Source organism: Poromitra crassiceps (assembly GCF_964638095.1).
Source record: "Poromitra crassiceps genome assembly, chromosome: 28".
Taxonomy (NCBI): domain Eukaryota; kingdom Metazoa; phylum Chordata; class Actinopteri; order Beryciformes; family Melamphaidae; genus Poromitra; species Poromitra crassiceps.
In genome coordinates this window covers 6207452-6221591 of record NC_139651.1, presented here as the reverse complement: position 1 = coordinate 6221591, position 14140 = coordinate 6207452, and the positions used below count along the sequence as shown (strand labels likewise).

At 43.2% G+C, this 14140-nt stretch overlaps 1 protein-coding gene across 1 annotated transcript in view; it reads right to left on the bottom strand.

Moving 5' to 3' along the window:
* LOC310799855 (mucin-5B-like) overlaps positions 1 to 5628 on the bottom strand; it is a gene marked incomplete at both ends in the record, with an annotated part of 42952 nt that extends 37324 nt beyond the window's left edge. The window contains 10 exons of the mRNA XM_083662459.1: positions 190 to 328; positions 1218 to 1335; positions 1551 to 1676; positions 1938 to 2166; positions 2636 to 2742; positions 4031 to 4121; positions 4460 to 4574; positions 4719 to 4986; positions 5182 to 5238; positions 5496 to 5628. Of these exons, the coding sequence (XP_083518585.1) occupies positions 190 to 328; positions 1218 to 1335; positions 1551 to 1676; positions 1938 to 2166; positions 2636 to 2742; positions 4031 to 4121; positions 4460 to 4574; positions 4719 to 4986; positions 5182 to 5238; positions 5496 to 5628 (1383 nt within the window). The remainder of the gene's footprint in view (positions 1 to 189; positions 329 to 1217; positions 1336 to 1550; positions 1677 to 1937; positions 2167 to 2635; positions 2743 to 4030; positions 4122 to 4459; positions 4575 to 4718; positions 4987 to 5181; positions 5239 to 5495) is intronic.
* Positions 5629 to 14140: the final 8512 nt, after the last annotated feature.

Below are 14140 nucleotides of genomic sequence, written 5' to 3'. Positions count from 1 at the left end.
GAAGATTTGTTAGTTGTGTGAGTGGCCTTATTGTTAATGATACAGCAGTGAGGGGGGCTTTTGTAAAGAACAAAGACAACATTTAAATAACGAAAGCCCCCACACAAGCAGCAGTACCTTTAAAATGTGGCAGTAAAATGGCCAAATTAACTGAGTAACATCTGTAACAGCAGTGGTGTGGTATCCTACCTTGGCCAGGACGTAGGAGCAGTCTCCATGGAAGGTGTAGGTTTTACCATCAAAGGTGTTGACGTGGGCTCCTCCCTCCACAGAGCAGGTTCCTGGACAGTTCTCCTCCTTGCAGTTCCACTGGCCGCCCACACACACACTGTGGGGAGAAGTGAACACAGGATCTGTGCTCGTTTCCTTTCTAGACGCTTTTCATGGCATTGTGTGAGGCTGTGGTTTACAGTGATTTGAGGTGTCCACGTGGAGGACACCTCTGAGCCGTTGTCCACGTGGACACCTCTGAGCTGTTGTCCACGTGGAGGACACCTCTGAGCTGTTGTCCACGTGGACACCTCTTAGCTGTTGTCGACGTGGAGGACACCTCTGAGCTGTTGTCCACGTGGACACCTCTTAGCTGTTGTTGACGTGGACACCTCTTAGCTGTTGTCCACGTGGAGGACACCTCTGAGCCGTTGTCCACGTGGACACCTCTTAGCTGTTGTCCACGTGGACACCTCTTAGCTGTTGTCCACGTGGACACCTCTTAGCTGTTGTCCACGTGGAGGACACCTCTGAGCTGTTGTCCACGTGTCGTGGACACCTCTGAGCGGTTGTCCACGTGGACACCTCTTAGCTGTTGTCCACGTGGACACCTCTTAGCTGTTGTCCACGTGGACACCTCTGAGCTGTTGTCCACGTGGAGGACACCTCTGAGCTGTTGTCCACGTGGAGGACACCTCTGAGCTGTTGTCCACGTGGAGGACACCTCTGAGCTGTTGTCCACGTGGAGGACACCTCTTAGCTGTTGTCCACGTGGACACCTCTGAGCTGTTGTCAAATCACTGTAAAACATGGCCCCTTGGGGCTTATTGCTTAATTTGAAACCTAGCTTCTTTCCTGTCAGCTATTGTATTAGCAAACACTGCAACAGGAAGTAAGCTAGGGGCTTTTTACAATGTTTATTTTGTCAAGTTCAAACAGTCTATAGTTATGATGTCACTACAGCAGCAACTCGCTGTCTTTGTTTCAGTGAGAGTCCGACAGCCTACCATGTTTTGCAGTTGCTTGAGTAGGCCTCTCCGGGCTGGTACGTCTTGCTGTTGTAGGTGCAGGAGCAGTTGCTCAGTGGAATACATCCCGTTCTGTTCACATCATCCACCAACATGCCTGAAAATCAGCCCAACATTATACACTATGGAAACTGTGTGCGTGTGTGTGTGTGTGTGTGTGTGTGCGTGTGTGTGTGTGTGTGCGTGCCTGCGTTGCACCTGGAGGGCAGAAGCAGCCGTCGATGCAGTGTGTGTGTCCGTGCATGTCTGTGCTGCACCGAGGTGTGTGTGTGTGTGTGTGTGTGTGTGTGTGTGTGTGTGTGTGTGTTGCACCTGGAGGGCAGAAGCAGCCGTCGATGCAGTGGTTGTCGCAGGTCTGGCTGGCCTCTGGGTTAGAGCAGGTGTCTGCACAGGGGCTTCCACACTCCTGGTACTCCATGTTGTACGGACACGACTTCCCTGTGTGTACAGCAGCTCTGTGTCACCACTTCATTCAGCCTGTCCTCTGTGTCACCACTTCATTCAAACTTCCGAAAAAGTGGAGTATCCCTTTAAGTTGTGATGTCATCCATGTGCTATATGTGCTACCATGTGACGTGACTTGGGGGTGCGTTCACAGTGTTTCACATACTCTCGTCCACAAACTACCACTTGAACGCTAATAATATGATTTTTTGCATGTTTAAGTTAGCAATGTATGATGAGTGCAGGAATTCTCACAGCAGTGCTCGGGTGTCCTCCAGTTTTGGGGCTTGCCCCCGGCGTGCACACACTGCCTGGAGAACTCAGCGATGGTGTTGCAGAGGCAGACTGCGTCCACGTTGGTGTTGGAGCTGCTGCCACAGTGACAGAGGTCCGACGCACAGGCCGAGGTGAACGCGGCAACGTCCAGCAGACCCTGACAGCTTCTGAACGCTGGCCCTGTAAGGACCTGCTCACACAGGGGTTTCTATAGGGCAGACAGGGAGACAGACAGACAGGTAGACAGACAGACAGGCAGGCAGGTAGACAGAGAGACAGGCAGGTAGACAGAGAGACAGGCAGGTAGACAGAAAGGCAGGAATGATTGCAAACAGCGACAGGTGAAGAAAGAAAGAAAGAAAGAAATAAGGTGTAAGACATCAGTGATTATTTAAGGTTGCACATGTTATGCAGAAGAGACCGTCTATCTTGAGAGACTAACAGGAAGTGTAAATACAATCGGAAGTTCTGGTTGTATTTACACTTCCTGTGACTCATAAACCTGACTCAAATTATGAGTTTGACCAGGTGAGTCAGACTAGTTTGAGCAGGTAAAACAGCCGGTGTTTTGAACAGGAAGTCGTGATACAATGGGTCAAGTGGGCGGGGCTACATAAGGTGAATACCCTCCAATTAGATTCAATCATATTGCTCAGTATAATAGCGTAAGGCCTCACCATGTCATCGCAGCTTTCTGTGGAGGCCAGTGTGTAGTCAGAGCAGCTCTCAGTTGGACCATCCATTTTCCAGAAGTTGGCGTAATCCATGGGAGATAGTTGCACACCTTTTGGAGCCATTTCAAAGAAAGATAAATTAGGTGCTGTGGGCATGTAGATATGAAGCCATATTATAACATGGTTTTAACTTGCAGTACCAGATGGTTGGGGTTTACTGCGTGGCAATTCAGATTGTGTCCGATAAGTTCTCAAGAAATATATAGTAAATTGAGTTTCAAATACTTCAAATAGTTTCCCATGATCGTGTAACTTTACTGATCTGGAAACTATGAAGGCTAATGCTGCGTTCAAGTCGGAACTTGGAAATTTCAACTACAGATTTCTGACTTCTGACATCATTGCGTTCATGCTGTTTTTAACTCGGTGTTTCAAGGGGGGGGGGGGGGGGGGCATAAACAACTAGTTAAGTTCATTGTTGAATTATTGTTGAATTGCTATAGAGACACTGCATGAAATAGGCCACGCCCACCACGGGGGAAAGCTCTCCATTCACTTCCATACCCCAGCGTCATTTTCATTGAATTAAACGTAGCTAAATGCTGTTGTGTGGTGGGCTGCGCAGACTAGGGATGGGCATTTCTAGCAAAAACACTATTCGAAATTCGCTGGCCAAATTCGAATTTAATTCGAATTTCGAAAATAAATAAATAAATGTAAAAAAAAAAAAAAAAAATTTTTTTTTTTTTTTTTTTTTGTGAGTGAAATGTTGCATTGTCTCCCCTGATTCTAAGTCTACGGCTTTATTAATTAATATAAAAAGCTTCTGCTGTGGATTTTTAGCTCAAACAAGCATTGCACCACTGAAGTAAAGAACATGTTACATGACATTGACATTTTCGAAAATAAAAAACAGTTTTGACAATCATGAGTGGTTCATTAAATATTTAGTAGGCTCAGGTCTGAGTGCCAAAGGGGTGCCAAAGTCACCCCCTCTCCCTCTTCATGGGATTTCATCTGCCATTAATTTTTCCATAAACCTTGCTTAAAATGCTTATAAAAATTGTTTTACTTGCTCAAACCAAGCGATTTGACTATACTTAGAATCAGGGGAGACAATGCAACATTTCACTCAAAAAAAAAAAAAAAAAAATTTTTTTTTTTTTTTTCGAATTTCGAATTTCAATAATAAAAGTCGACCTTGATAATAACAACGATTATTCGAAAATTCGAAATTCGATGCCCATCCCTAGCGCAGACAACGTGTAATGTAAAAAATCGCCACAAACATCTGAATAAGACCGTTAAAAATGCAAGTTGGACTGAGGCCTGTACATCATTGAAATTCCATTCAGTTCGGTTTACTGTACATTTTGCAAACTGTGTAAAAAAGTTTACCGTGGCTGTAGAACTCGTTGTAGAGCTGGACTCCATTGAAGTCTCCACAAAGACCACAGGTCTGATTCTTGTACTTCAGATCTAGCTCCACCTGAGGAGCCAAGCACATCACCTTCAGCACCAGAGCGTGATAGAGCCTACAGCACAGCACTGTATTCACACTCAGAAAGCTTGTAGAGTAGCAATACCCAAAGTCAGGCTAAAGGGGTAATTTCCACAAAATTCTTGTTGGCCTGTCAAAAGTTCCACAAAGTGAACAGATAATCAGAGTTTGGTGATAGTTGACTGTGCTTGATTTAGTTCAAAGCGTCAATCACTGCTATAGTAGAACATTCAACTGCCCAAATAGCATCAATTGTACAATGAAACTGCAGTGTGATGACTTCATATAATGTAGTTTCTATGAAAGATAAAGAAACATTTTCATACCAGAAGGGAATCCGCCTCATTCCAGACAGCAACCAATCCCAGCTTTGCTTTGATTTTGATGTCGGTGGCAGATTGCTCGATGAGGACTCCCGATTCACTGAATGGTAGGATGGCCCTGCTCAAAGGAAGAGAGATTCACTGAATGGGTACTACATTTCATCTTTTGGGGTTCGGGCACACATTTTTTGACCTGTGAAGACCTCTGCTTGGGTCTTAAGGAAGCTGCTGATGGGGGGTGGGGGGGGTGGAGTAAACTTACGTCTTGCCGTTGACCGTCACTAAGCCCTTAGCCAGCTCCACCACGGTCCCCTCCAGCTTCATGACAATGTTGCTGATGACGACCTGGCCGTCAACCTCCTGCCTTCTCAGCTGGATGTTGAAGTCTTTGTAGCTGCTCTTGGAGCTGCATGTGGAGGTCAGGACGTGGTTGCAGATGGAGGGCAGCTGGAAGACGTCCCCATCGAAGGTCTTGAAGTGGAAGTGACCCCATGTACTGCAGATCTGGCCGTTGTGGACAGGGCTCACACCTGCAATGACAGAAATCAGCTTGAAGAACTTGATAGATAGATACCACAACAGAGGTCATCTCACAACACAGAGATAGGGTTTGTACAGTCATTATTACCTACATGAATGGATAACCACCCATTCCATGGATACTTGCTAGTTGCTACATAAGGAAAAGCATGGTTTATACAGTATACTCTCAGCAACAAGCTCACCTGTCATTTCAGGAATTTTGGACATAGAAGGGATGATGTTCAAACCAGACTTTGCTTCTGTTGAGAGAGTTAAAAGAGTTCAAGATTCATCAGTAGGTTAAACCTTCTTTGCCATCTACATTATTAAAATACCTTGCATAAATAAGGATTGTAAAGGCAATCCTGAATATCCCTACACCATTTAACCATTCATTAATCAAATCTAATACTACAATCAAGACACAATAATTCTACTAAGTCATTGTCGTCAACTCTTAACAATCAGGTTTCTTATGTTTTTAGGTTGGGTAATGGAGTATAGTCTATATACATACCGCTGTGCCAGGCAGCTAGCATGGCAGACAGGGTCAGCCATAGTAGCGACTGGTGAGCCATAGTCCTCCACGTGCCGACAGGAGCTTTGAGGATGATGGGAGGCAGGCCCAGCTCTTTATACTCGGAGGGCATTTCTTCATATGGCAGGTGAAGGAGTGGCAGGTGAAGGAGTGGCATTCCCATAGGTTCCTCCATCCCATTCTAACGTGCTTTACCTCCATGCTCTCTCTGTTCACTCCCCTTCACAGAGCTGATATGAAGGGTGAGGTTTCTAAAACATGAACCCTGAGGATGAGAATGTCCACCTGCTGCAGGCCAATGGGTGAAAGGTCAGACGGAGCAATCAATACAGACAAACAAACTCTAATTATTAACTAATTAATTAATTATCTAATTAAAAAAAATGTAAAAAATCCTTTAAGGTGACCAAATTGTGACCAAAATGAATGACCAAACCAAGCCCCCTGCTCTTCTACCATGGACCAGTGCAAATATGACCATTTTCTAATGCACGTGGATTGTCATCTGACCTGTTCATGGATCACACAGATTCCTAACATTCTATATCCATGTGCACTGTACAGGTGCAATATTGCTGCCTTCATTTAGAACTCGTGAACTCGTATTTACGAGTTACGATACACGATGCTTGGCATTCAAGTGGTCACGTCGTGGGCATGCACAGTTGACTAGAAGCCCCCAAGGCTAACAATTTAGCTAATGCTAGCTAGCGAGCGGCTAACGTTGATGGAAATGCAAGGGCATAATGACAAATGAAAAAAGACTAAGAGATATTATAAAATGACTGAAAATGAAAAACTTGATTGGCCTACGGCTAAAATTATAATATATGATCCCATCCACGTCCATATCCTGCCATACGTTATTTTCTGAAAATGTGACAATAAGTCATGAACTTGAAACTTTCAGAAAATGTCCACTTACCAGGTCGTGAATACCACATGAGGGTGGCGTTCATATGGACTCATGTCATAAACATTGCCCAATTTGATGGCAACAAACTGTATGTGTATGTTGTGACTCACTGGTCCTTATACAGTTACATAGAAAGATGAGTATGGGAACAAAAATGCACACTTGAATTGTTGGAAGGGCCTGCCAGGGCTAAATAGAGCTTCAGGATACAGCTACGCATTATCCAACAAGGAACCAGGAAGCACTGAAAATAGCTAAACCTGATTTTAAATTGTGGGAATAATAGACTTCAGAATTCATATGACGCTATAAGACCATTAAAGACTTCACTAATACTCTTTCAAGTGTTAGTGTTTTTATTTGCTTTGTTTTATCATTTTTTTGACTCATGCGATAAAACCTAAAACACTCGAGGCGTGTTCAGATCTCTGAAGTGATTAACAGTTTTGTCTTTTGTTCTCCTATCGCCAAACAGTCATCACTTACAATGGCGAGACTTAACAGTGTTGAACAAGAGTGGAAACCTGAGATTACTTTAAATCTAGTTCTTCACACTGCACCCAATTACATATCCATTAGTAATGTTTTACTGTCCACCCAAATGAGATTAGCCTATGTAGTTTGTTGGTGTGTGCCTACGTACTGCAAAACTATGGGCGCAGCCTGTAATCTACACAGTAGCACTTGTACTCATCAAACCATAGGCTGTTTAATACAGCTACTAAGTAGCAATTAAAGGGTTCAAGGCAAACTACTGTACATAACAAAACTGAAAGCAATTTTTAAACATCATACATCATGCTTGTCTGCAGTGTTGGACAAGTTACTTTCAAAATGTAATATACTACATATTACTAGTTACTTTCATTTGAAAGTAATAAGTTACTTTACGATATTACTGTCTGTGTAGAGTAACTCGTTACTTATTACACTACTTTTGCATTACTTTCACCAAAATAACAGCAGTAACAGAATGACATCGCCGCCCTGGAACCATCCCAATCCCCCCCCAGTCAGTGTAAACCGTCCAAAATTCTAAATGTTATCATTTTCCTTTGTTATTGTCATCTATAGTGGTTATTTGCATAAAAACACACAGTTTGATTGTATCCTTATTTAAATATGTGCTTTGATAAAACAAATGTAACTCAATTTGTAACTTGTGTTACTTGACAAAGTAACTGATATAATATTACTGAAATCCTATAAGTAATAAGTTATATTACTGAGTTACTGCTAAAAGTAATATATTAGATGTAATATGTTACTTTTTTAACGAGTTACCCCAACACTGCTTGTCTGACACAAAGCTTCATGACCTTGGACACAAACCACCACCTTTGATAGAAAGATGCCCACTGGGGGCATTGTATTAATGGTTCTCTGATAGCAGTCATATACTCGAAGGTCCAACAGTGACAGCTGGGTTCATATGCCTCTTTGTGTTGAATTCACTATCTGATCCAATTCAAAATCTTCTTTTACTGTATGAAAACAGATTTTAGCCTTTGTATACAAGGGAGTGTACTGTAGTTTTTGTGGAGTTTAAATATTTTTCTTGATTCCCTCAAAGACACAATATCATATGAATATAATATAAATTAAATCACAGGGGGAAAGTAAAGTAGGGATTCCCCCTCCCCATTTATCAATATAAATTAATACAAAAGTATTTAAAACGTAAACATTTGTAACTGAAAATGATTTTGTTGGGAAAATGCGTGCTTATCCAGAATAAGAACCTAAAAGCAACTTCGATGGGAAATCCCATCAATGGAATCTTCATGAACATGAACCAAATAAGGTGATGGAGCAGCTGCCTCCCTTAGCTAACCTGGGTGTGTGGAGGTGACCATATCATTACGTCACTGATGCTAGCCAAGAGATGGAGCAGCTGATCTGTTATTGTGGTTAGTCTGTATGAAGCTGCTCTGCCCTGCCTGCTGATTAGGGCAGCAAAACATTCACGTTCATTCGCGGAATGCACGGGGGGGGGGAACGGTGGCACAGTGGTAGCACTCGGACCTCGCACTCTCGCCTCACAGCAAGAAGGTCCTGGGTTCGAATCCCACCTGGGATGCTGCTGGCACTGTTGGTATGTCTGCCCATGCCCTCGGTGCCTTGTGCCCAGGTGGGCTATCTCATCAAAAGGGCTTTTCTGTGTGGAGTTTGCATGTTCTCCCCGTGTTCCCCTGGGGTTTCCTCCACAACATCTATGAACCCCGCCTCCTGCTAAAAAAAAAGAAGAAGGTGGTGCCCGGGCGATTCACTGCAGCTGCCTACCGCTCCTGACCTGAACCATGGAGGAAGGATGAGCCAGGATGGGCAGATTTCACAGTGCCTCCGATTGCATGTGTGTGTGTGTACTGGCTGCCGTGCACGTGTGTCCATGCGTGGTGTCTCATCTGTGACAAAATAGATGGGCTTTGTCCGTACGATTTCTTCCTAATAAAATTGTATTCACAAGATTTCCTGTTTGACTGGCCCACCCAAAGTCTGTCTCCTTAATAAATGTACAGTTTATAAGATTATGAGGTCCTACTTAACAACCACAAAGGTCATTTTAAAATTACTACATCTCATTACGACGTCTCGTAATTATGTTAATTAATGAGATATGAAGGCATCAAACGTTTTACACGTAACCATTTTATCTTCATCTCAGTTGTTCCCTGCCCCAATTGCTCTGCTCCATTAACCGCAGGCGTCGTCTACACCCCCGGACGTTATTGTAAACATGTGATTTAGGTCTATAGAAATATGGAAGCGGATTGCATTTACCTCGCCAAAACAGAAAATGCAGCTTAGTCAACTATTAGATGTACAATAGATAAAGTAACGTCACCAACCGTGTTCCTTTATTAGATCTTGTTCCTCTAGAAATTTGGCACTTAGGGACACCAACCCCCAAGTCCCCCCCCTGACATCTCCCCCCCCCCCCCCACACACACACACACAAAGAGCAGAGGTGTGTGAATGTGTTTTTTCAAAAGTCATAAAAGTGGTCCTCATTTGTGAACATTATTTTGCTGAACACAAAGTTTGCTGTATCATAAACGTTTGTTCACCACAGACCTTATTTCGTGCATTAACCGAAATCCCCATGCAAAAATCCCATTGAGTTGTACACGTACTGTAGGAACTCCGTACTCTATTTTACAACTTCTGCTTTGGTTTTACACAAAATATATTTTGTGTGAAATAGTTGTAGAATACCGAGGGTTTTCAAGTTCCACAACATTGGGTCAAAGTGCGTTCAGACAGCCCATCATCACCTCCCTTAACTAACAGTGATACCTGGACGTTAGTGCTTTGGGGCCAATCACACACAGTAAAGCAGCCCCTGTGTGGTTTCACCTGCATCATTTAGAAGAAATCGAAATAACTTTTTATCAAAGTGTAATTACACAGCAAACATGTGATAAGATAAAAGCAAAAGCTAGAATTGTATTTACATACAAAGAGGTTACCGTGGAAACTCCCCTTTGAATCATCCAGGCTTATCTTCCATGACGGTGAAGGGAGGTACTAGGCCTACTTACATGTGTGTGACGCCGTATAGCGAAGCTGCACTATCATCCTGCGCAATTATTAACGTCCGGCTGCATCATGGACATCATGTAAAATAAAAGAAAGCAACGGTTTTCCTGAGTGCGGGTCAGTTTATGTATTCTATTCTAATTTCTAGGAAAATACACACAGGGGGCAGCGTCTCTGCACATAAACGCACCACCACACAATTCTAAAGGGTGAAGAGTGATGATTTAGAGGGGAAAATGTATGAGTGTATATCATATTTTTAATGAAATAGTTTCATAGTATCATAGAAAAATGAATGCTGTGTTTTGGTACAGTATCAATAACTTTTGACATTTGGAGATTACTGTAAGAATTGTATTTTTTGTGTGTAGCAAGCATCATACCCAATTTATGCAATTCCAAGACTGTTTAGGGACCCCCAGTATGCATAAATATTCAAATAGAATAGGCGAAAATAACACGTACTGTACCATGGCTGCCCGGTGGGATGTACAGGATCTGTGCTTGTTATGCCTTCGCCGGCGATAGCCAGGCCGGAGGCATTATGGATCCAGGTTGTGCGTCCGTCCGTACGTACGTATGTCCGTCTGTCCGATGTTCGTTAATGCGATATCTGAGGAACGCCTTCACGGAATTTCATCAAATTTCCCTTAAACATCCACTTAGACTCAAGGATGATCTGATTCGATTTTGGTGGTCAAAGGTCAAAGGTCAAGGTCACTGTGACCTCTCGAACGCCATTTTCAAGCTTGTTAACGCGATATCTCAGGAATGCCTTGGCGGAATTTCATCAAGGTTGCCTCAACATCGACTTGGCCTCAAGGATGAGTGTGTGGGCCGCAATAACATTATAGCAACCTATAGGATGATTTACGTTGATATACCGTGTGATATGCCAACATTTTCTCCTGGCAATTGGGTTGCTTTATAATGGGGAGATGTACCGAACGGCACAGGGTTTTCGCTGGGTCCGATGTCCAGAAATGGGGTCACTTTTCAATAACGGTTACAGAGAAATAAATAACCGCTCGATTGGATTGTTGAAAAGTCGCTATTTGCAAAAATTGCTGTGTCTCTCTGGGTCTCTCCATCCTCCAGACTGTCCCTGCGCCCTGCACCGCTTCGGGAGACGGGGAGATTCCTGGATGTCCCCGAATTGTGAATAGAGACACTGCATGAAATAGGCCACGCCCATCACGGAGGAAATCGCTCCGTTCACTCCCATAGACCAGCGTCATTTTCCTTGAATTAAACATAGCTAAAAGCTGTTGTGTGGTGGTGGGCTGTGCACACAACAAATGTAAAAAAATCACCAGTTAAAGTTTTTTTGTACTCCTGAGCAAAACAAGGAAGCCATTGAGAATTGGCGAGAAGAAAAATGTGGATCTAGCTGTCAAGGAAGTAAGTTGGAGTGTTCATCTTCCGTATATACGATCTTTTGGTGCAACACGCAACCATGCACGCAACATAGGAGAACGCCAGGATTGGAGGGGGGGTTTTCTGTTTTCCCCCGTTTTGAGCGTGGTTTCTGAATGATGATGCGCTCCGCAGTGTCTCTATAGCGAGGCCATTTTTATCTGAAATGCTGTCACAAGCGAATTCCACACATCCACAGTCCTTTGTTATCTACATTAAACTCAGATATTCACATTTGTTTGTAACTGGGTTGGGCCGAAGTCACGTTAGCCTATAACTTTGACTGTAAACGCCCTGTCGGCTCTCTGTTGATCCTCTATGCGAATGAGCTGGCCAGCCCCGCCTCCCAGCACTGCTCTCTACAGAGCAACAGAGAACACACTCACTGACTCACACACGGACACACTCACACGACCGAACACTATCTCCAGGCAGATCCAACAAAAACTCACGTGGAATGATTTAAAATATATATATATCTACACTATAATGACGGGAGCATCTGTCTCTCTGTCTGTCCTTCATGTATCTCGTGAACCGTTGGTCGGATCGACTTCAAACTGGGAGTGCAGTGTGTGTGTGTGTGTGTGTGGGGGGGGGGGGGGGGGGCAGGGGGCGCCCACGGGGTGGTGAATGGGGGAACTGGCACTGCACTAGTAGTTTATGAATCTAAAACGTGAATTGTTGATTTCCTTTTCTCTGCTTCTGTTTTTTATGTGTGCAAATGAATAAATACATCTAAAGAATAAAATGTCCATAAGCTGTAAATGCGGCACCTGGCTGGAGCGCTTTAAGCCCTGTAGGTATTGTGTGTTTTCATTGAGCTGTGTACATTATGATCTACTTTCCATTCTGATGGAATGTAGGAGTGGATAAAGCAACACAACCATGGCAGAACAAACATTACGCACCAATATTGACTCAATATTGTGTCTACTCACGTGGAAAAGCCTATTGACATCGGCCCTGACTTGAAATAATATCCAGACGCAGGCCTAATCTGTTTAAATATACACACTCAAGTACTGTATGTGGTAGTTCTTTCAAGCGAGGCATCCATGTGTGCCATAAAACCATTAGTCTAAATACAACACTGGCATGTGAAAAAGGTACTACTGTATTTCTATATTCTGGCTCAATGCTGCCCTCTATCTTTTGCCACACAATTAATTGTAATCACTATTCTTCAATTCGGTATACGTAGCACCCACCAAACTTAATTTCAAAAATATTTTCGATATTTAGACTGGATGTGCTGGCTATTCCCACAGACTTGTTCCACCAAAATGTATCGCTTGGTGAGTGGGGGTGAATCGAGTATCAAATTTGGTATTTTAATAAAATGCGAGCTATTTGGCAGGTTAAATACTGTATACCACATTTACTATATTATATAGTTATAGGGTTGGCTTCAGGCGTGTAACACGGTATGACATAACTTCTCAAGCTCTATAATGTGTTTTTCAACCAAGGAGAACCATTATGTAGAGGCTATTGTTCTCCTTGGTTGAAAAACACCCTGTTGTCCATTTTCAGGAGTGTAGGCTGTCCTCTAGTGGTACTGGGCATACATTACATCATACACAACTCTCCTAAGTGTATTCATAGTATTCTGTTCCATCACCACACGGCCATCTTGGTAGAAACATATCAGATGATTGTAATCAATTAACTCACATACTCATCAAAGCAACAGACAGTGCATTAACCTGTTTCATTACAGTCAGTAGAACAGCTTGAACAAAACAGCTGTCAGTTACAACAGGAGAACATGTTCAGTACAAATATATGAAACTGAATAAAATGGCTGCATGTAAAATAGAATTCTGATTCAGAGTGCAACACATTTTCTTTACAATAAGCCACGATATTGTTGCATGTGGGTGAAAGTATTTGACATGTACCGGAGACATCGGCGGTGTCAGGCCCGGCTCCAAGGTGAAGTGACTGAGGGGCCAAAGCCCCCCCGTGGCACCGGGCCCGGGCGGTGTAACCCACAAACCAATTACAATGTCCAAACGTTAACCTTTGCTTTTGCTGCTCCATTTAATACTCAGGCATATTTACACGGTTTCTTGTCTCCAGGTAAAACATCATAATCATAAAGGTATAGCCTAACCAAACTTGAGCTACTGCTACACCTGCAGACATCATGCCCACGGTCAAAAACTGTATGCCTCATCCGGCATGCACACCTGGCTGCATTCCTGTATAAATGAAGTCCCCTTTACAGGTAACCACCACCTGGTGGTTCAACAAGTGTATTACACCCAAAAAATAAACACCAAAGCAAACACATTGATGACTGGCACTTGCACAACACTGTGAACTCCATGTAGTTTACTTGGGGTGGGGGGGGGAGGGGGCAGCAAGCACTACAACCAAATCACAATACAATTTAATTGTTCAAATTAATTATCAACAAAACATTAGATGATTGTTCAAATATGTTGCCACAGATTATTCATGTCATAATAAGTAATGCCTGTTGTGACTTGGGAACCACTGGGGTAAATAATAGAGATTTTTGTCAATTATTTGTGCTGTTATGGTTATTAGCTTAGTCACTCACTTCTACACTAGCTTACACTGCTGCCACTTTTCTTAAAAAAAGAAGAAGCTAAATCTCGTTTCACCCAAAATCTGATGGGGCAACTGCCCCCTCAGATTCAACGGGCATGACGGCTCTGGCATGCACAGTAGATGTAGAGAGAAGGAAACATAGTCGAGGTGAGCATTGACGTCAGCGCTC